Source organism: Lontra canadensis, unplaced genomic scaffold, assembly GCF_010015895.1.
Source record: "Lontra canadensis isolate GAN:19392208 unplaced genomic scaffold, GSC_riverotter_1.0 scaffold33, whole genome shotgun sequence".
Classification (NCBI taxonomy): domain Eukaryota; kingdom Metazoa; phylum Chordata; class Mammalia; order Carnivora; family Mustelidae; genus Lontra; species Lontra canadensis.
In genome coordinates this window covers 13,515,597-13,538,360 of record NW_022631027.1, presented here as the reverse complement: position 1 = coordinate 13,538,360, position 22,764 = coordinate 13,515,597, and the positions used below count along the sequence as shown (strand labels likewise).

The window sequence follows — 22,764 nt, the reverse complement described above, 5'->3', positions numbered from 1 at the left end:
AAGGAGAGAAATGCTAGTAGTAATCTTCGTGACATCCTAGAATTTAGCCATTCAGGTGCAAGGGGCCTGGGGGTGGGGTGGACAGCAGGTGCTATGTGTCTGAAGAGGCATACACCTAAAGGAAAAATAAAGTAGAAAAAGCAAAGTAGGGCAGCCCACAACAGCAATTAGGATGTTTTATTCCTGAGTGGATAATATGTGGTTTCATTTAAATAAGAACACAATCTCCATTAACTTAATTTGTAAAAGCAATAACTCCAACACTCCAGCTATTGCCCTAGTAAGGCATTTTTAGACACATCATTGCTACTTGGAAATTAAAAGTGAATCAGGCCTGCGGAGTTAATTACCAGTAAATGTAACCTAAAGTAGGTCTCCCAAATGGCAATGAGCCAGCCTAAGATGGTTCCCAGTGTTAACCAGAAACACTGGAAGATACCAGGTACCTGAAAAGCTAAGTTTATATGTGTGGCAAGTGCTTTGGGGATTGGCAGGAGAAATTATCGACAACATCCACAGTGAGAAACAAAAATAAAGGCCCGATTAAAAGAAGATCTCTTTGGTAGAGATTTAGGAAAGTGTCCCCCCCAGTCCTGCTCACCCAAAGGAAAATCTTCAGCTCTCTGTTGTTTTTGCAACCTATTCCCCAATTCAGTTATGCTTACAGAAAGGAAATCATGCCTATTTCTTTTTAATGCTGGTATACAACCCTATTTAATTATATAAGGTAGAAATAATTTGAGAAACTAAAAATAAAATTAAATAAAGGAGGAACAAGGAAGTGACTCTCATCACTGGTGCTTTGGTGGTGTCCTCTGTTACAGTGTTCTCAAGGAGGTAGGCAAGAAGACCGGAGACAGAAGAAAAAAACTCAGAGAAATAGTTGTTTGAACTTTTAATTAAATATTTGAATCATAGTTAAATATTTGAATCAAGGAAAATGGGAATAGATGAAACCTTAGTGAGAGAGAAATGATACATGCACAAAGGGGAGAGATTAGTAAAATGACTGCTGACCTATTTATTACTGGTAATGAACATATTTGTTTTGTTTTACTACAAACATGTCTAAGTTTCCTGCAACTCCCATAATTATTCAAATGCACACAGGTTCCCACTGTCCTAACTTAACGATGTTCAAGAGTGCGACAAAATAAGCTGTTTTTGTTATGAACTATACAGTTAATTGAGGTTCGGCCCCAGCTCTGATGTAGGTAGCAGTCATAATCCTAATAGATGGTTATCTTAAATTACTTTTTTCCCATTTTAATTTTATAAAGTGATCTCACGTGATTTTGTTTCATCCATTTCTAAATAAATTTAGTAAACCGAAGACAAGCCTCAAATCATACATTTTAAAACAGATTCCCATTTGAACTGTTTGTTGTATATAACTGAGTTTGTTACACCTGCTTCAACAGACACAATATTAATGTCAAGTGTCATGGTAATATATATATGAACTACTTAAAAAACAATGTTGCATTCTAATGTGTGGCTTGTCTAAACCCTAAAAGAACACAGACTGCCTTGCAGAGCCAAAACCACTATTATTGATCCATCTTGACTGTGGTTCCATTTGCAAGATAAAGTCCCAACTGGGAGTTTCTCATAAATTAGGTCAAGACAAGAATCGTAAGTAGCCAGGGTATCTCCGTGTCTCTTTTCAAATAATTGAAGGTCACTTCTTCTGGTGTCTGGAAGAAGTAAAATGTCCTTGTCTAATGGGTATTGCTTTAGTATATACCACATGCCCAGTAAGTTCTAGCATCTAGGAGCATGCAATAGCAGCTAAGATTAGCTATGCAGTCATGGTATCATTAGTGTTTAATTATATCATGTGCATTGAGATATTTTAAATGTTAAAGAGAAAACAGAAGGACTTATTCTCCTTAGCAACCATTATAGTACAGAGTGTTCAAAGCTGCAATCACACTCATAAGGCAAGTAAACTGATTACAAAATGAAGGTAGCAACAAGTGTGCATGCTATAAAAACATGATACTGGTACCTAAAACAGATAACCTCCTTATTTGTTTTCAAAATTCCATGGCTGGCTCAGACCATCAATCAGCACAAGGGGCAATTTTCACTTTAACGCCTAATGCCAATGTTCACTCTTAGAAGTGCAAAAACAGGTGTAAAGTAATAGATCTGTTTTCTCTTTTCTCACTGGCTAAGATTCTATTTCATTCGGCAATGATTTGACTTTATAAAAACCCTTTTAAGAATAAAGGGCTTGAAGTCTTAATGGCAGCTCCTACTGGTATGCACGTCTGTGGCTTCATTCTCATGGTTCATACAAAGGCTAAATCATAAGAGAAGCATCATCAAAGATAAGTTACTTCTTAAATACTTCTTATATCTTATTTCCTTCATCAATATTATTTCCTTTGGCTTATGCACACTCGAGGCGCTTCGTCTATATTATAAGACGATGAAGGTGGGAAGGGTAATACGTTATCAAAGCTCTTTTCAAAAACAGTGCTGAAATAAATTAACCTGTTCTTTTAAAATGTCAGGGTAGCAAGTTCTTGAAGTTTCCGGTGTTTCGACTTTAGGGTTTCTCTAAAACACAGAAACAAAGGCTAAAAACCAGGTGGCTGTTCAAAGTGACTTCGGGGACCCCATTTAGGGAGAGACCTCGGTTCCCAGGTATTCCACTGGGTTCAAAGGCGAAATCTTCGCACCGATTCATCGGGCTTGGCCTGCAGGAGTCTTCGTTCAGACAGGGGGTACTTTACAAGGGCAGGAGGCGATGCCCACCAACGACGCTGGAAGCCGGCATCCCTGTTTCCCGCGGGCCCTGGCCGGGTCACCAGTGCTGGCCGGCGGCGCGGGTGCCCAGCTGCGCCTGGGACACCGCGGGCACGGCCGTGGCAGCAGCGGCGGCGGCCGCCGCGTCGCCGACACCAGGCAGGACAGAGCGCACGGAGCGCCGGAACTCCTCGTTCCTCCACGTGTAGAGCAAGGGGTTGAGCGCGGACAGCGCGCAGCACAGGAGCCAGCTGGCTGCCTGTACGCCCCAGGGCACGGGCAGCGAGAAGCCGCTGGCCAGGCTCACCCACACCAGCGGCTGCGTGGCCAGCAGGAAGACGCAGCAGAGCAGCAGCACCGACAGGCCGCTGAGACGCCGCTGCGCCCGCCGCGGGTGCAGCGCGGGCGGCAGCGGCTGGGCCTGCGCAGGGTGCGCCGCACCCCCGGGGCCCGGCGCGTGCTGGGCGCCCGGGAAGGCAGCGGCGGCGGCGGCGCAGCCGGGCAGCTGGTGCAGCAGGTGGAAGTTGAGGACGCTGACCCGCTTGACGCTGACGCGCACGCGGCGCACGATGCCCAGGTAGCAGTGCAGCAGCAGCGCCGTCTGCGCCAGCAGCGCCGCGGCGGCCAGCAGGGCCGGGTAGTGGACGCGCGGGGGCGCGGCGCCGGGTCGCGGCGCCCAGGGCGGGAGCAGCAGCACGAGGCCCAGGGCGAGCGCCCAGGAGAGCGCCAGCATACCGGCCGTGTGGCGCCGCTGGTACAGCGCCTGGTAGGTGGCAGGCGCCCGGGTGATGAGCAGGTAGCGGTTCAGCGCCACCAGGCAGTGGGACAAGAGGGACACGGTGAGCCCCAGGCCTAGCAGCCCGCCCCGCAGCAGGCGGTAGCTGCCGCCGGCGCCGTCCCAGTCCGCGGGGGGCTCCGCCGAGCCGGTGGGCAGGAGCCCGAGCACCGCCTCCTGCGGCATCCAGAGGGCGCAGACGCTGAGGTCCGCCGCGCAGCCGTTCACGATGAAGGCGTTGCTGGTGGTCTGCAGCTTTCGGAAGGACGACACGAGATAGATGACCATGCCGTTGGCCAGCGTGCCCCCGATGGCCAGGCCCGAGTACAGAAGGGACACGGGGATGCGCCGGCCCGCCCACGACTCCTCTTCCTCGCAGAGCAGCAGCAGCGATCCCCCGGTGGTGGAGGAGGTGGACGTGGAGGAGGAGTTGGTCATTCTGGCCAACTCTTCACACCTCGCTTGCTAGCATCAGCTTCTCACAGCGTGGCCCATCCTGACACCCGCCTGCGGGGAGGACAGAGACAGCCCTTCAGCCTCTGCCACCGACACAAAAGGCTGAAGCAGAATAATGGGCTGGGGGAGGGGGAGAGAGGGAGCTCGAGGAGGACGGGGGTGGCAGATGACAGGTGCCTGCCTTGGAAATGTCTCCAGTGCGAGGGGAAAGGCCTCTTTGCATTCGGCAGGCACCAGGGAAGCCCAAGCCCGGGACAGAGCAATACCAAGAGTCTCCTCTTCTCCCCCCAAACACTCATACATGCACACACACACATACACATGCACATGCACACGCTCACATAGTTGGGAATATTGCCAGACAGAGCCCCTAGTTTCCAGGACAAAGCAGAGATGTCCCAGCTGGGGAAAATGCCAGGGGAGAGGGGTTGAGGGGCGTACCTTACTTTGGGGCTGATCCTTAGCTGGCAGTAGCAGAGGCAGGGATGCCGGGAAATACCTCCTCACAGCAGCATCTGTGGTCCCAAAATCAACAGGAGAAACTCAGCTGGGATCAGTGCCAGGAGCCAGGGCTGGCTTCTCCCAAGCAGCATCCACACACATGGTCCTAGGCAGAAATCAGCAGCTGCAGGGAGAGTTCTCAGCTGGCAGCAGGGCTGGGGAAAGTCAAGTGGCAGGCTGCAAGCCCAGAAGGGCAGGCAGGCAGGGAGCAGAAGCAGAGATGCTTGGCTGCAGAAGCAGAAGCTGAGCTCGAGAAGCAAGAGTGGTGCCTGATGTGGTGAACCCACACGAAGCTCTCTCGTGCTCAGTTATACATCACCCAGGGAAAAGGCAGCCTTTCCACGCTTGGCATGAATTATTCAATAGCTTCTATCTTGTGAAAGGAAAAAAATATCTTGTTCAGAAAGTCCTGTAATTAACAAGTTTCTCTGTCTTGTCTTTTCTCTCTTTCTCTCAATCACCTTATTTTTCACCCTGCTTCATTTTTCTTTCCTTTTTTTCCCCCTCTCACCCGTGTTCAAATAAAATTTAATATGCTCCTAATATATTTCATCCTAGCCTCATGCATTCTGTGGGCAAGATTTTTCCAAGGGATGAATATATTCCCAGTACCCAGGACTGATCTCTTCCATCTCACACTTGCTGGGAGAATTACTTTGTATTCTAAATGAAATTTATTTTTTCTGTGGTAAGGGGACAACTATCCACAGAAAATCCCCAAATCTCCATTTAAGTCATCATTTTGATTTTATTCTCATCACCAAACTCCTTTCCAGAGTTTGGCTTGTGTTCAGGAATGAAAGAGTTAGAGGGTAAAAATGTAATGGTCAAGTTAAAAGTAGGTGTTGGAGATAGAAAGAAACCAGAATAACCCACAGTGTCAATGACAAAGATGGCCCTTTGTCTGAGAACTTTTTATTCTGTGGTCTTAGGTGGAGATTTGCAGTCAAATGTTGGAAATTAATTTGACACAAGCTCTTATTTAATCATTCCACATGGGAAATTTTCCATAAAAGCCATCCTTCCCTCCTACCCCCTCCCCAATAAATTAATTTTCACTGTGAAAATCATTTATCTGAAAACTGAACTCAGTATAGAATATGGTAACCTGGCCTAATGGAAAAAATGCTCGGTGAGGGGGCACCTGGGTGGCTCAGTGAGTTAAAGCCTCTGCCTTCGGCTGGGGTCATGGTCCCAGGGTCCTGGGATCGAGCCCTGCATCAGGCTCTCTGCTCAGTGGGGAGCCTGCTTTCCCCTTTCTCTCTCTCTGCCTGCCTCTCTGCCTACTTGTGATCTCTGTCAAATAAATAAATACTCTTTTTTAAAAAAGTATCTATATTGAAAAACAAAATGCTCCATGAGGTTTCAGGACACCTGAGTTCTAAGCTGAGCATCTACCAACCGGCCTTGTGATGGGTCGTTTATGTCATCTTGTCAAAAAAGAAGCTTTCACTCAGTGACTTCCAAGGCCTTTCTTTTCAAACTTTCTGTGAATCCCCACACATAAATGTAACATTCTTCCTCCCTAGTTCTGACACTAGAAACATGCGTACTCTGCCTAACGTGTGCTGTAGTCCTGTGTCATACAGTCTGAACATTTTCCCGGCTGTCCATAGGGTAACATTTCAGGAATAGAGTGCAAGACACTCTCCCTCAGCTTTCCCCTCTCCCTTTCAAAGAATGGTATTAAGTAATGACCGCTAACAACTCTAATGGGGTTTGTGCTAAGCCTGACTTGATAGGTTTAGCCCTTTTAGGCAGTAATTAAGTGGAATGAGTTGAGTTAGGGGATGAAAGAGAAGAACCAGAGATTTGCTCTTCCAAGGACTGAGAGGTTCAGATGTCAAGCTCATTGATGTTGAAGAGAATTTGCCATTGTCCTCTACCTGTGGCCATTTGTCTTTATTGAGCCTCTGAGTACATTAAGCACAGCACACATGCAAGAGAGTCCTCTAATTATTTAGAGTTAAACTTTGTTCTTGAGATAAAAATTTCCTCTTGGGCCTCCTGGGTGGCTCAATCGGTTAAGCACCTGCCTTCGGCTCAGGTCATGACCCCAGAGTCCTGGGATGGAGTTCAACATCGGGCTCCCTGCTCAGCAAAGCCTGCTTCTCCCTCTCCTGCTCGCCCTGATTGTGGTCATTCTCTGTCAAATAAATAAGTAAAATATTTTTTTTAATTTTTTAATTTAATTTCTTTTCAGTATAACAGAATTCATTATTTATGCACCACACCCAGTGCTCCATGCAATACGTGCCTTCCATAATACTCAACACCAGGCTCCCCCAACCTCCCACCCCCGCCCCTTCAAAACCCTCAGATTGTTTTTCAGAGTCCATAGTCTCTCATGGTTCATCTCCCCCTCCAATTCCCTCTACTCCCGTCTCCTCTCCATCTCTCCATGTCCTCCGTGTTATTTCTTATACTCCACAAATAAGTGAAACCATATGATAATTAACTCTCTCTGCTTGACTTACTTCACTCAGCATAATCTCTTCCAGTCCCGTTCATGTTGCTACAAAAGTTGGGTATTCATCCTTTCTGATGGAGGCATAATACTCCATAGTGTATATGGACCACATCTTCCTTATCCATTCGTCCGTTGAAGGGCATCTTGGTTCTTTCCACAGTTTGGCAACCGTGGCCATTGCTGCTATGAACATTGGGGTAGAGCCCAGATATGGACCTCAACTCTATGGTCATAAAATCGACAAAACAGGAAAAAATATACAGTGGAAAAAAGACAGTCTCTTCAATAAATTTTTAAAATAGGGGTGTCTGGGTGGCTCAGTGGGTTAAGGCCTCTGCCTTCAGCTCGGGTCATGATCCCAGGGTCCTGGGATCGAGAGTTGGGCTTTCTGCTCCGCTCGGAGCCTGCTTCCCACCCTCCACCACCCACCCCCGTGCCTGCCTCTCTGCCTACTCGTGATCTCTGTCTGTCAGATAAATAAATAAAATCTTTTAAAAAAATTTTTTAAATAAGTAAATAAAAATTTCCTCTCACACCAAGGCAGTATTTGAATTCCAGGTTCCCGGGCCCAGATGCTGCCTTACTCCATGCCTCTGGGAATGAGCAAAATCCTCTGCTGAGATGCTTTCACACCTTTCATTCACTCAGGTTTCTGTGAAGACCATGACTTCTGCAGCCCTGGCCCGCCAGGGGGCAAGTTTTTATTTGTATTTGGTGTGGGTTTTGTTTGAAGCTATTGAACTTACATAAAATAGGGCGAGAGTGGGGGGTTTCTCTCTCATTCCCAGCACCAGGACTATGCCTGGCATGTAGAAGGTAGAAGGTAGTGCATAAATAATTACTGAATCAGGGAATGGGTGGCTATATAAATGATTTCAGGTTTTTTTCCATGGAGAAACATTTGGAAAGTGGTTTTCATGACCACCTCGTTCCTCCTACCCTCAGCAAGAACTTGTCCCCTCAGCCACCCTTCTGAGGTATGTCCAGTCTCTCTACCCTGACCCATTCCTTCCCCTTGGTTTCAAAATGCCAGTTTCACCACAACCGAATGAAAACTTCCCCTGTGCTCCCTCTTCTTCTCAGGCCGCCTACACAAGCTCACTCTGGCTTCTGGCAGAAGGGCTGGGTTTCTTCCACCCAGTGCCCACCCCACGCTTGCATCTGATCTCACCCCTGAGACAACCGGCACCTGGCTTAACTTCTACTCATATGCAAAGTTGCCTACCCGATGTTGCTACTTGGGTGTTCTGTGGTCATCTCAAAACCCCAATGTCCAGAATGGATCCCCTCCTCTGCTTTCCAAACCAATCTCTCCTTCTCCTATATTCCAGTCCAGGGGACCAGCATCACCATTATCCTGGTGCCTAACTTAGAATCCCAGCTGTCATTTTTGATTACTCCCTGTATCGATCAATCACCAAGTGTCCTCATTCTAACACTGGAATGTTTTTTTAAATCTGTTCACTGAACTCTATTCACTCTGTTATTATTACCTGCTATCAGACTACCAGCATCTCTTTTCTAAATTATCCCAACAAGCACCTAATTGATATCTACTTACCATCTTACCTCCTTCCAACCAAAGCGATCTTTCTAAGACTGAAAGACATCACTTCACAGGTGTTACATTTTATTTTTATGTTTCCCCACCCTCCACTCTAATGTACATTCCTTGAAAATAGGAGCTTCGCATTGATTACTCACATTATTGGAAGCTCCCAGAACAATGCCAGACACATAATAAACCCTTAATCAATATTTGTTGGAGGAAATAATGAGCAAATGTCACTATTATGCTTCAGTTCTTTCAACTAAGACCGTATTGTGCTCAGGAGAATCGTAAGCGTCATCATTGCTAACGTTACTGAGCACATACCACAGGTACCCAGCATTGTTCTGAGCATTTTTTTTTCCAAGATTTTATTTATTTATTTCACAGACAAAGATCACAAGCAGGCAGAGAGGCAGGCAGAGAGAGAGGAAGGGAAGCAGGCTCCCTGCTGAGCAGAGAGCTCAATGTGGGGCTCGATCCCAGGACCCTGGGATCATGACTCGGGCTGAAGGCAGAGGCTTTAACCCACTGAGCCACCCAGGCGCCCCGTTCTGAGGAATTTTTGTCTATTGTTTCATTTGGCCCTCATGTCCAACCTACAAGGTAGCTAGGCTTATCTCCAAACTTACAGGCCAGGGAGGGAGTCCAGATATAAGTCCACAGGCTATATGTCTAAGTATTTTTAAATCAAAAATCAAGCCATCCAACTGTTAAATAATATTCTGTTCTCCTAACTTGACAAATATATTTTCATAACAACTGGAAAGCTGGGCTCAAATTTAGAATTCTCAGCTTCATAGATAGTTCCATGCTCCTGGAATGGGACTACTTGGCAAACTTGCCTCCATCCCACAGTCTATCCCCTTCTCTCCCTACCCTTGGCTCTGTCGTTATATGCCAGAGGGACCTGTGTGATATAGGACACTCCAGCCTGTCCATCCGAGTCCCAACCACACCCCTGTCACACAACTATCCCCCTTGGCACCATCTCAGACCTATGATGGTAGCCAGAAGGCAGAATCAGCCATCAGAAGGACAAAGCCAGAGCAGAAATCCATGCAGGTCAGGAAAGTGTGTTCATGGCCACTGGGCAGGGAATTCTCGGGTCCTTGTGGATGAACACGGTCTAGAAGGGCATGTGAGCTCTGGGTGAACTTGTTCCCCGGGATCCATTTAGTAGATGAGAAAACTGAGTCACAAAATTAATTTGGGAAACGATTTTTTTTTAACCGGTAAGTTAAACAATTTGCCCAAGATCACATAGCTGGATAGTAGCATAACTGGGATTCAAACCCATTCACCACATTGCCCTGCCTCCCTTGGTTAAGTTGAAATTCTGTAACATGGATTAGCTCCAGTATATAAAGCTGATATAACAGGGAGACTCAAAACTATGGAGGTTCAAAAAATGAATAACTGATTTGTCTCTCACAGTGCAGGTAGAAGGCAGATCTACTACAACAGGTAATAGAGAAACCCAGGGATCCCCTCAGTGCTCCCCCAACCCTTAGAACAGGAGTATCCAAAGTGTGATCCCTGACCAGCAGCATCAACATCTCTTGGAAACGTGTTAGAAATGATTCAGACTCACTGAATCAGAATTTCTGGTGATGGGGCCCGGCGATCTGTTTTAACAAGTCCTCCAAGGGCCTCTGATGCTTGTTAAAGTTCGAGAACCACTGACTTAGGGGGCTATCCTTGTCTGCGTGGACGACATCATGTCACCACTGACCCATCACATGCCAGCTGGCGGAGATGAGGAAAGAAGAAAGAGGGGCAGCCAGCCTCCGGAACTGAAAAGTTCACCTAACACTTCGGCCTACACCCCAAACAGTGACAACCTCAGTCCCATAGCTGCTGCTTGCGGCAGGAGGAGCTGGGGCCATGCTAGCTGAGTGATCGCATGTCCCACCAGAACCCCGGAAGGGCAGGAAAAAGGAGAGAGCAGACAGTGGGCAGTAGAGGGAAGCTGGTTACCAGGTTCACCCCAGTTTAAACCTGCAAGTTTAAAATAAGGCTGTTACCATTTAGGCCCTTTAAGCATGATGCCTCGAGCATGCCAGCTTTTGGAGAGTCTTTGAAAATGCTTAATAGCTGAAAAAAAAGAACTCCTGGCTTTGAAATATAAAATATAAAAATATAAAAGAGAAAAGTTTGAAACAGAAATTAATAAGCTATTAAAGAGTCAACTGCACCTTATCAGCAATAGCCAAACCATAGAGAGATCCCAAATGTGTATCAGCTGATAACTGGATAAAGATGATGTGGTAAATATATATAAATATAATAAATATTATATTTATCACATTTTCTTTGTCCATGTATATATGACATTATAATATATATCTCTTCTTTATCCATATATATGACATTACATAAATATATATTTGTAATAATAATATGAAATTTGCCATTTGCAAGGACATGGATGGAGCTAGAGAGTATTATGCTGAGCAAAATAAGGTAGTCAGAGAAAGACAAATGCCATATGATTCCACTCATGTGGAATTTAAGAAAGAAAATAGATGAACATATGGGAAGGGGGGGAAGGAAGGAGGGAAACAAACCACGAGAGACTCCTTTTTTTTTTTTTAAGATTTTTTATTGTTTATGAAAGAGTAAGAGCAAGAGAGTGGGGGGAGACAACCAGACCCTTCGAGGAGTCTGACACGGGCCCGATCTCACAACCCTGAGATCATGACCTGAGTCAAAACCAAGAGACCCTTAACCAACTGCACCGCCCAGGTGTTCCCATAAAGAGACTCTGGGAGATAGGAAACAAACGGAAATTTGATAGGGGGGAGGTGGGTGGAGGATGTGCTATATGGATGATGGGGATTAAGACGGGCACTTGTTATGATGAGCACTGGGTGTTGTATGTAAGTGATGAATCACTGAATTCTACTCCTAAAACCAGTATTACACTGTATATTAACTAACTAAAATTTAAATAAAAAGTTTAAAAAATAGTCAACTGCAAATCAGCTTAAGGTGGGATCGGGCTACATTTTCCTATGTTCGATATGATGTGTGATGGGGCCTCCACAGTGCTGAGGTCTGCAGAGGTCTTAAAATAGCCCTGCATACATCCCCCATAACCTCTGCCATTCTCACCTCTCCAAACCATCTCTCCCTTCCCGACCCTGTGGACCTGCCTTCCTTGAGTGTGCCTCAGTTTCTCCTCTTGCTCCCCCCCAGCCATGTCCATTCATTCAGGGCTGACTATTCCCCGGACTGCCTCTTTGCAATCTGCCCCCACCTCTGCCTAGCTAAGTCCTACTCATCTTCCAAGTCTGAGCTCGGACTTTACCTCTTGTGAGGAATCTTTCTTGTCCCTTTTGATGGGTTGTCCAGCTTCTGTGCCCCAAAACCCAGGCGTGTATTGCTGCCACAGCCAGGCTCCCCAGGGACTGGTTATTCCCTCTCCAAATGAGAAACTAGTCAAGGGCAACACTTTCTTTTTGGTCAGAGTGCCTGACACACTATAAATACTGAAACATTTGTTGACTGAATAGGTCCCTTGGGAACCTTTGATATGTGGGCTCAAGATTTCAATCTCAATTACTTTCTCAAGAGAGACAACCAGGAGTCAGAGTCATGCAGCAAAACATTGTTATTACTGATCTTTTTAAAATACTTTAAAAGCTTCATGTAACCACATCCTCATGCTTTATGCCACCAAATTATTTTTAAATAGAGCTTTTGTTGATAACAGCCCCCGCTCGTACAACCCCACACCCACCACCCCTGACAGGATTCAGTGTGTATTTTTCCTAGTACTCGATTTCAAAACCCACCAAAACATGCTCTAGCAACTGTCTCACATAGTTTAGAAAAATCAAAGGGTGAGCGGCAGCAGTGAAAAATTGGTCATTTCCTGTGCCTTCCCCGTCTGCTGTTAGTCAAGCCGCAGAGCACCCTCACTAAGCACAACGCTAACACTGTCCAAAATCCCATTTTAAACCCCAGCTGTTATTTCCTCAGATCTTGGTCTCTTGGTACACACACAACTGAGAATCACATCGGTATAAGCTTCTTCAGACGGTAAAAGAGGTTTTGCAAAGGAACGACAGCTTTAGGTTGCTTTACGTCCTGATTAAGGAGTCATTCCTCTGTGTGAGAGCATTTACCATTAGGAGAAAACTCAATGGTAGAGTTTGTAGAAATTACGCATTTATAAAATCAAGGAGCTGGAAATGATCTGGGATACCTGAGGCCTCGCAATGATGGTTCCCAACTCTTCTTCCACTGTTCCTTCGGACTTGAGAGAGAGCACCTCACCTCGACTCATAAACAGTGGTTCACTCCAGGGGTAGCCTTCCCTATCAGGGAGTGCCATAAAGTATGGTTCTCAGTTGCGGGCCATTTGGAAATGTCTGGAAGCACTTTTGGTTGTCACACGTGGGGGCAGCGGGTGTCCCTCCATCTAATGGCCAGAGACTAGGGAAGCTGCTAAACATTTCACAATACACAGGACAGAATCCCACAACAAAGAATTACCCAGCTCAAAATGTCAGCAATGCCCAGACTGAGAAACCCCGCCAGAGAGGTTAGAGCTCCAGGTAAAAGCCAGAGCCTGGTTGTAGTTGCAGGCAAGTTATTCCACCTTTACGGATCTCAATTTTCTCATTTGTAAAATGCAAATAATGTCACCTACCTGGAGCGGGGGATGTGTGTGTGTGTGTCTTTTAATGATTAAATTTATGCAAAAAGCTTCATAAAGTGGACCGTGTGTAAGTGTGTCACACACACTAAAGACAATGGTGATTCCCAAGGTGGGGGGGAGGTAAATGGAGGGTGTAAAGGGACTCACTCTCCTAAAGAACAAATCTGGAGGGAGTGTGGGGTGCCTTACGAAACCTAGATTTAGATAAGCCAGTTTTCCAGTGCTGAGTCATTGCCACAGCAAGTCCCTCGAAGCATTTTAAGAAAACTGTGATCCTCCCCAAATTTGCATGCAAACATGTGTGTGTCTATTTGTGCATTTTTCTGGAGAAGATTAAATAATTACTTCAGCTTCTCAAAGGAGTCTATAAACTCAAAGGGTTAAGAATCATTGATGTCATTCAATCTCCTCACTTTATAGAAGTGAGAAGAAAACGACTTACCCCAAATCATACATATGTAGTGACTGATCTATGTCATAAACCAGGCTGTCCCATGAGACTCGTACAGGTGTCCCCACTGAAGTGGGCTATGAGATTGAGGCAGTTTATAAACACACAAGACAACATAATAAACACAAACACAATTTCTCCTTCTAGCTCTATCAATTTATAAAGCCCTGAATTTGTCTTCTCAGAGTGAGTTGAACAGTGATCTTCAAATCTCCTATACCAAAGTCACCTGGGTCTGGATCAGAGCTACTCTCTGAGCCCAGTAATCTGATTCTAACAAGCACCCCAGGCGATTCTTTTCTACACTAGTATTTGAGAATCACCGAAGCAGAGGCTTTGGAGACTGATCATGTTAGTTTTTGAATGTTGATTTGTAAAGTTGCCAAAGCATTTCTTTTCTGAACTACATTTTCAGCTTTTCCAGGAAAACCAATTTAAACTAAAATTGCTTTGGCTTGGTCTCTGTCCAGAAGTGGCTTTTTTTCCAGTAAGGGTTTAATATAGTTTATTTTTTAAATTGTGCTTAAAAAATATTTCTGTCTAGTAGAGATAGGGACTGGATGGAGACCATCCAGTTTCTGTTTTCAAGCATTTAGGAATTATTTTAGATAATTGAAGTGAGGAGATCAAATTACTTTCAAAGAGTGCTCTGTGTGTGTGTGTGTGTGTGTGTGTGTGTTTTCTCTTATATCACTGATGGGAAAAAGATCATACACTCTTCCGTATTTGGCCACAATCATTATCATCCTTAATTGGAGTTAAACAGGACTGAGAAGACAACAAATGAAATATGTTGAGAAAAATCTGAGAAACTGTTCGTGTGATTTTAAAGTCTAGATTAGAGTGATCTGGAAACAAATAAGACAACAGGAGCTCCTATCCTGTTTCTACCTCATTGAGACAATCACGGGTAGTTAGAAAAACTAATATATTCTATTTTCCTCATCTCAGAAATAAGGAGCCTGCTCGGGAAGCAAATTGGCACTGTCGGTTTCCAACAGCCTTTTCTCAGCGTATTTCTTTATTCTATAATCTTTGAAAAACACCCCTGGATGCTAGAGCCTCTGTGAAAACAGCTGACAAATATGTGTTTGAAGCCTCTCATCATGGAATTTAAGAGTTAAGGACATCGCCACGTTTTGGGACTGCATATCCACATATCCACTTAGATGTCCTTCCAACACCATAGATAAAACCCAAACTCTCTTTGCTTGCCTTTTGTTGGGGTTAGGCGGACGCTGTCTGCTCTAAGCACCCTATGAGCACTGCCTCATTTCTTCCTAACCAACCCCTCAACCCTCACATCTGGTGGGGAAACTAAATGTGTGCACGGATCCAGTCTGCAAAGAGGCTGCTCCAGAGGTCCAGCTTTCTTCGAGTCAGGTACAGCAATACTCTCTGCCATCTTTTGGTTGTACTTGCTGGACCACCTTGTTCTCCAGTGCTGTCGTGTACTATCTTTGTCTGGCTATACAAGTATAGTGTACATTTGTTTTGTACAGTGCCCAGAAAAACCCTTATTCATACTTTTTTTGGGGGAATTAGGACACTTATACTATCCTTTACGTGATTTCAAAGAGAGGTGCCCTGTTCTTCTGTGAGCCCAATTCCCTCAAACTGTTAGATATGGTTTATAAGTCTAGAGGTGAATGTATGAGTCCCATCCCCTGGGTATGAACTTGGAACCGAAAGTCCACCAATGTCTCTCCAGGTGACTAAGACTAAAGCCGAAGCTGTGGCCTGTGGCAGCTGTCAGTAGTCATACTATCTGCCAGGTGGAGAAAGAGATAAGGGATTCCTGCTGGTTTCAAGCTCCTGGTTCCAGCTGTCCCTGAAGTCCAGCCACTTCCTAGTCCTTGGGTTCTATAAGCCCCTTGTGTCCTAAGATAATTTGGGTATCCCTCACAATCAAAAAAGACCAACCAATACATGATCATATAATTTCCTCAACTGGATCGTGAACTCCTTGCAGACATGATGAAGGCATGGAGAAGATGCCTTCTCGTCCTTGTCCTACTTCTTTTTATTCCTGCACAGTTCCTAGCACAATCCCTTGGAAAAGATGTTTGTTAACTGATAGATAAGAGGATACTGTTTAGTCTATCATATCTCAACCTAAGTGTCAGTTGTGAAAGCCATCCTAAAGAATTAAAATATTATTTATTTATTTGTTTACTTATTTATTTAGAACTCCAGCAGGGAGGAGCAGAGGGAGAGAGAGAATCTTAAGCAGGCTCCATGCTGAGCATGGAGCCCAACATGGGGATCTCTGGATCTCATGACCTTGAGACCATGACCTAAGCCAAAATCAAGAGTCAGACACTTAACTGATGGAGTCATCCAGGCACCCTTAAAATCTTATTTTAAAAAGACAATGGCAAATGATTAGAAAGCTTGGCTTTCTTCTCCAAGTTTCTTAACCCTGGTGTTTACCAGGGATTACTGGAAAAGATTTTTTTAAAAGGAAGGAAGGATGGAAGGGAGAGAGGGAGGGAAGGAGGGAAGAAAGAGCTTAGAAAAAGTTTCAGGCTTAATGCTCCACTTTCTGGTTCAGCCAGTCTAGGGTAGGGCCTTGGTGCCATTATTTTAAAAACACTCCCCAGGTGATTCTAATCCAGTCAGAATTAAGAATCATAGTTTCATATGAAACTCACTTTACAATTGTTTCTATGTTAAATTTACATACATCCTTTAAATACAGCCAGTTGAGGAAATGGACAGTCTGAAAAGTTATATTCCTATGGTGTTAAAAAGTTATTCATCTCTTAGTGTCATCTGTTTGTGGAAAAGCAGTAAGGGTTTCCTCTTACAAACCATCTCTTCTCCTCTTGGTATCACCTTAAAGTTTAGAAACAGAGCATGCTGGGATGGAGAGCTGGTGGGAGTCACACTACCAGATGGCTCCACTGGTCTGTTTCTTCTCATTCTTCGCCAGATGAACACATTCAGGTTTTTAATTAGAAAAAGGGATACCAATATTTACTCCTACACCTCCTGCTGCCTTCAAACCCATCTCAACACGCGCTCCTCCTGTGTAAACCCTCCTCTGACCACACCTTCTCTTCACGTTTTATCCACACCCTGGCTCCTCCCTCGAGAACACCAGATTTCCCAGGAAAATGGCATCCTCAAAATGGATGGCCATTGTTCAAGTGTCTGTGTTCCTCAAAAGACTAGGAGCTTGAGCACAGAGGTTTTAGTTATATCTGTAGTCCCCAGTAGCTGCTCACTAAATTTGGTCGGATGAATGAATGAATAAAATAGCAATCTGCAGTCAACTTTCCAGTCTCTGGGGGTCAGTATGAATTACCTTCTTTGATTCCTTTCTCACTTTCTCAATTCTTTCTAGGCCATCAAAGACACCAGAGGCAGCAGCCCATTAAGCTTTCCCAAATCCTTTTTGAAAAAGCCTCTTCAGAGGGCTGCTCCTAGCAGGAAGCTATCTCAAACCAGGCTTCACTCAGATTTCTACATCTAACGGCTAAGAATCTACCCAAGAAAATGAAATCTCTGCCGCACGTATTTCTGAAGCCCTCAGAGAAAATAGGAAAAAGATAGAAGTAAAGTGAAATCAAAGGATCTCATCTGTACCTATTATGAGTCGGGTACCTGGGATAGAGCGACAAAAAAATACGTTAATTAATGATGCCACAGCTTAGTGAGGAGGAAAAATTACACTTCACCGAACACAACAAGGCTTCCTGAAGAAGGTGGAAAGTAAACGGACCACTTAAACGACTGACAATATGTGGCAACTGAAATATGGAAGCAGAAGCCTCAAAAGGTAATTCGCAAGAGGGGACAAAGGCCTGTTTTTGTCCAGCCATCATTTGGAACACTGGGCGTGTTTGTGTAGAAACAAGAAAACATGTAACATTCCAGATACTGAGACAGAGTCATTACCTGAGTGCAGAACATGCTTTTGGAAAAAAGATCGGGACATATGCTATGTTAACACAATTCAGGTTAGCCAATTTGAGGGATTTAAATCTTTTACTCTTATAAGCCTCTTGATTTTTTTTTACAAGAATCATATTACATGGGGCACCTGGGTGGCTCAGTGGGTTAAAGCCTCTGCCTTCAGCTCAGGTCATGGTCCCAGGGTCCTGGGATCAAGCCCCGCATCGGGCTCTCTGCTCAGCAGGGAGCCTGCTTCCTCCTCTTTCTCTCTGCCTGCCTCTCTGCCTACTTGTGATATCTCTCTCTGTAAAATAAATAAATAAAATCTTAAAAAAAAAAGAATCACATTATATCTTAAAATAAAAGTAATATATTGAGAAAAAAACACAATACGTGCTTTCCATAAAATATGTTATGAAGTAGAATTCCAGTTATAATACAGTCAGGTACATTAATGCATAGTGTTTAAGCCCATTGAAAGCCAAAGAACGATACAACTTTGAAAAGAATTGCCCAGGGTTTATTATTAAGACAATGTTAAAATTCATCTAAAGAATCCCTTAACAACCGCAACCTGATTATTGGATGTGCTCATTGTGTGAGCACAGAAAGGGCTGCTTTTTTCTGGAGAAGACCACAATAGCGCAGGGGCCGGTTGCTGTGGAAATCTCAAATCTGAACTTTCTGCCTTTTGGCCAACTAATCCTTTCAATGTTACATTAAAACATTTTTTTTTTTTTTTTTTTACAATTTTAAGAATTGCATTTTCTTACATCAGGTCCCAGGGTATGAATTCTTGGACTTTTTAGATTCTGCCTGCTAGCTGAGAACCAGCAAGAGATTATTATTTTATATATGTCTCGAAGCTCCTTGCCCCCAAACATGGTCTATTTTCAAAGCCATAGCATGTTTTAACCAAACTTTTTCTGGGTTTGGCAATGTGTACACCAGCCTGAAGCTTTAACATGCTGACAGCTGCCTTGCTGGAGATGTTTCTGGTTATTTTATTTTGATGTGCCCTTTCACATCCATCAGACTGGCTACATGTCAGGAACTTGGGTTTGCCATTAAGGCCATGTTGAAATCTGGGCTTGACCGTTTGTTGGCTGTATGACCTTGGGCAGACAAATCTTTCACGTCCGCTTCCTCCACCTAAAACCTCTCAGTAATGTCTAGCAAGATAACTTATGGATTTACTTATAGATTTATAGCATCTAGTGCACTGTCTGGCTTATAATAACACTCAAAAAACCTATTGTTAACATTCCCCCAAGGTGGAGGGGGGGCGCTGGGTGGCTCAGTCATTAAGTGTCTGCCTTGCTCTCAGGTCATGATCCCAGGGTCTTGGGGTTGAGCCCCGCATAGGGCTCCCTGCTTAGCGGGAAGTCTGCTTCTCCCTCTCTTTCTTGTCCTCCCCCTTCTCATGCTCTCTCTCTTTCTCTGTCTCTCAAATAAATAAAATCTTACGAAAAGTCTGAGGATAGCAGGTTGGAAATATAACTGGGATCATTTGAGCTGACGAAATGTCCGGCTCATAGGTCTTTTCTCTAGAATATTTTCTTGGGAATTTTGACTTGCACAATGCCTGTCCAGAGTAGCTCAACCTGGGGATCAGGCGAAGTGGGAAGCCTGTGGGCATCTGTAACATTCTCTGCACAAGCAGCCCTGTTGCTTTGTTGAAAATGTTATAAACTTATTATTTGGTGCTTTTGTTTTTTTAATTTTTGGGAAATCCAGGTCTTTTTAAAATTTATTCTTCATTTATTTTAGATTATTCCAGCTCATCCTTTTAAATTTTTAGTGCCTAAGTGCTTTATTTTTTCGGTCTCATTCTTTAGATTTGCTGTTTACCTCATTTAAAGCAGCTTAGCAATTTGTATCAGTGTTTTATCATTTTAATTTCTACTTTTATAGCTTTAAGTGTACCTTTTTTAAAACCTCACTGTTGTCTTTATTTATATTGAGGTCGCTATTTTTTAGCTTTAATTTTTTTCAATCACTTTTTTACTTCAATATTTTTGAAGTCATGATTTGTTAAAGCTGTATTAACCTTGGGGTGCCTGGTTGGCACAGTGGGTTAAAGCCTCTGCCTTCAGCTCAGCTCATGGTCCCAGGGTCCTGGGATGGAGCCCCACATCGGGCTCTCTGCTCAGTGGGGAGCCTGCTTCCTCCTCTCTCTCTGCCTGCCTCTCTGCCTACTTGTGATCTCTGACTGTCAAATGAATAAATCAAATCTTAAAAAAAAAAAAAGCTGTATTAACCTATATTTTAAATTTCTTTCACCTATTAAATAACAGGTAAATAATAGGAGCAAAATTTCGAGGCTAGTTTATTTCTTAAAGATGATTCAGGACATTTTTCCTACTCTAGTTTTCCCTGAAAGGAAACCACTTTTGATTTTATCTGTTTAGAAAAAAACAGAGGAGCACTTGGGAGACTCAGCTGATTAAGCGATCTATCCTTGGCTTCTGCTCTGCCTGGCAAGGCACTCAACTCAGCTCAAGATTCTCTCCTTCTCCCTCTGTCCCTCCCTCTGGCTCTCTCCCTGAAAAAAAAACAAAAACCAGAAAACAGAACTCTGGCCCATCTGGAGCACTGAAGACCCAAAAGGACAGCATTCCTTTCTACTAGATCCCAACTCCTTCCCTCCACAAAGAAGTCTTCAGAAACAGAGACTGTGGATCAACTTCATAAAGTAAAACTGTGCATTCATTTAAATGGGCTTTGATTACTACAAAATTAGCTAAAGTACGGTGTACAATAATATGTTTATTTGGGGTACCTGAGTGGCTCAGTCAAGTAAGCATCTGTCTTTGGCTCAGTTCAAGATCCTACAGTCCTAGGATCGAGCCCCACATCGGGATCCCTGCTCCGCGGGAAGCCTGCTTCTACCTCTGTCTGCTCTGCCTGCAACTCTCCCTGCTTTTTGCATGCTCTCCTTGAAAAATAAATGAATAAAATCTTTTTTAAAAAAGAATGTGTTTACATAGTGGGCATGAGACTGGTGTCCTTAGAAAGGCCCGTTTTCAAGGTTGGCTTTGGCTTCCACCTGGAAACAGCTTTCAGCCCTGACATCCCCTAATGATAGTGGCAGTTCGCTGTGCCCAGACCGTGCAGATGCTGAGGTTTATGCAGAACACCTGCTTTCCTTCAGGAGGTCTGGAATTTTGGTTCGTGCTAATCAGAGGGCGCTCACATGACCAGTCCCCAATAATAAGCACCCCATTGGTGCTTAGTCTCTAATGAGCTTCCAGGGTGGACAACACTTCACTTGTGTTGTCACCACTGGTTGCTGAAGAATTAAGCACATCCCATGTGATTCCACTGGGACACGACCCTTGGAAGCTTGCACCTGGCGTCCTCCAGACCTCACTCCATGCACCTCTTCCCTCTGCTGATTTTGCTGTTTTCTTTCACTGCAATAAATCTCAGCTGTGAATGCAGACATATGCTGAGTCATATGAATCCTAAAAAATCATAGAAACAGGCGGGGGCGGTGGTGGTAGGAGGGTGTGACCTTGGGGACCCCAACAAACAGGCCTTCTCCTAGCTCCAGAATGGCTGATAATTAGTTCCTGGCTTAGTCATTGACGTTCAGCTCTTCCAGACCAGATGGATGAACTTTTCCTCTTTCGGATTACCAAAAATCCAACCACCTGTCACTTCATTAGGAATCCTTAATTAGGGATAATTTTCCCAACGGATTTGACTTTAAAATAGATCAAACTATTGTAAAATCTCAGTTAGTCAGCTTGGTGGAGTGTCAGGGTCTCTCACTTCTCATCACGACTAGATAGTCATCTCGGAGCCAGTGTCCCTCACTCAGCTTCTGGTGGAGCGTCTGAGAAGGAGAACCCCGAGGCCGGCGCTCTGTGCTGCCAGTACCCAAGACACTCTCGAGCTGGAAGTCTCTGCTCTGTTTTACGGTTTCTGCAGAGCTGTCATTGACGCGGCCGCTGGCCATGACTCAATGGTCATTGAAGACATGTGATCTAAGTGATAAAGTAAGGTACTAACTCAGCCTTAAGCAGCTGGAAAATCTCAGGCTGGCTGCTGTACTTGTGAAGGAAATTAATGTAAAGAATTGTCAAGGGAGAGAAGTGAATATTGTATATCTTTCTCAAATCAGGAAAGACTAGGCCTATCCAAAACCCCACTGTTCATAGTCAAGAGATGCCATGTTATTTACAACCCAAGCTACGTTAGAAGCTAATTATCTTTCTAGAATTGAAAACACTGCCTGAAACCTGCTTCTTGGGTATCTCTCTCTGAATGTGCAGTGTGCAGTGTGAAAAGTCTCTCTGCCAGCAAGAAATCTGGATTTTTACACTTTTTTTTTTTAAGATTTTATTTATTTATTTGACAGGCAGAGATTACAAGTAGGCAGAGAGGCAGGCAGAGAGAGAGGAGGAAGCAGGCTTCCGGCTGAGCAGAGAGCCCCATGTGGGGCTCGATCCCAGGACCTGGGATCATGACCTGAGCCGAAGGCAGAGGCTTTAACCCACTGAGCCACCCAAGCGCCTGAAACCTGGATTTTTAAAAAGAGAAGGGCAAAACCTCATTTCCTCCCGAGTCTTACTTTATTTTTCTAAGACAAGAACAGATTGGCTACTTTAATTTCAAATCTCCAAGACCCCCATATCTTCCAGGTTTTACTTCTAAATAAAAAAGGCAGAGTTTACACTTCCCGCCTTCATCTCCATCAGCTCTCAGTAAAGGCCAGACATACACTAGATAAATGATAGATAGATACTTCTATAGACTATCATTATACCATTCTGATCCCTGATTTCAATTTGTCTTTTCAACGTTCTATTCTATGTACCTGACAATCATTTTTGGAGATCTGGGTGTCGAGATTGACAATCTCACTTGGAGATCATCTCTTTTTCGAAACATTTTTAAACCACTTTATTGGGGCACGATTGACAACCAAAAAGCTGAGCAGATTTAATGTATACAACTTGATGGGTTTGGAGGTAAGTACATGAAAGTCCATGAAACCACTTATCCATCACCTCCAAAAGTTTCCTCCCATCTTCTTAGAATAATTGTCATTATTACTATTTTGTGGCAAAAGCACTTAAGCTAAGATCTACCCTCCTAGAAATTAGTCAAAGAGTATAAGGTCTTAGTTATATAGGATGAGTAAGTCTTAGAGATCTACTGACCAGGATAGAACTTACAGTTAATAATCACATACTGTACTATTCTTAACATTTTGAGTAAAATAAAT

At 44.1% G+C, this 22,764-nt stretch overlaps 1 protein-coding gene across 2 annotated transcripts; it reads right to left on the bottom strand.

Annotated features, from left to right (window-relative positions):
* Positions 1-2,708: 2,708 nt before the first annotated feature.
* GPR88 (G protein-coupled receptor 88) lies at positions 2,709-4,783 on the bottom strand. 2 transcript variants are annotated; one of them, XM_032867222.1, is made up of 2 exons: positions 4,430-4,783; positions 2,709-4,039 (listed from the first exon to the last, which is right to left on the bottom strand). In XM_032867222.1, exon 2 carries the CDS (start codon positions 3,968-3,970, stop codon positions 2,816-2,818), a length of 1,155 nt encoding a protein of 384 aa, XP_032723113.1. In that variant the 5' UTR covers positions 3,971-4,039; positions 4,430-4,783; the 3' UTR covers positions 2,709-2,815. The 2 variants fall into 2 exon arrangements, with proteins under 2 accessions (XP_032723113.1, XP_032723114.1); XM_032867223.1 differs by having other exon boundaries at positions 4,435-4,783.
* Between the last annotated feature and the right edge of the window lie 17,981 nt (positions 4,784-22,764).

What these genes read in the sequence shown, in the direction of transcription:
- GPR88 (XM_032867222.1), bottom strand. Translation starts at nt 3,970, where the DNA reads ATGACCAACTCCTCCTCCACGTCCACCTCCTCCACCACCGGGGGATCG.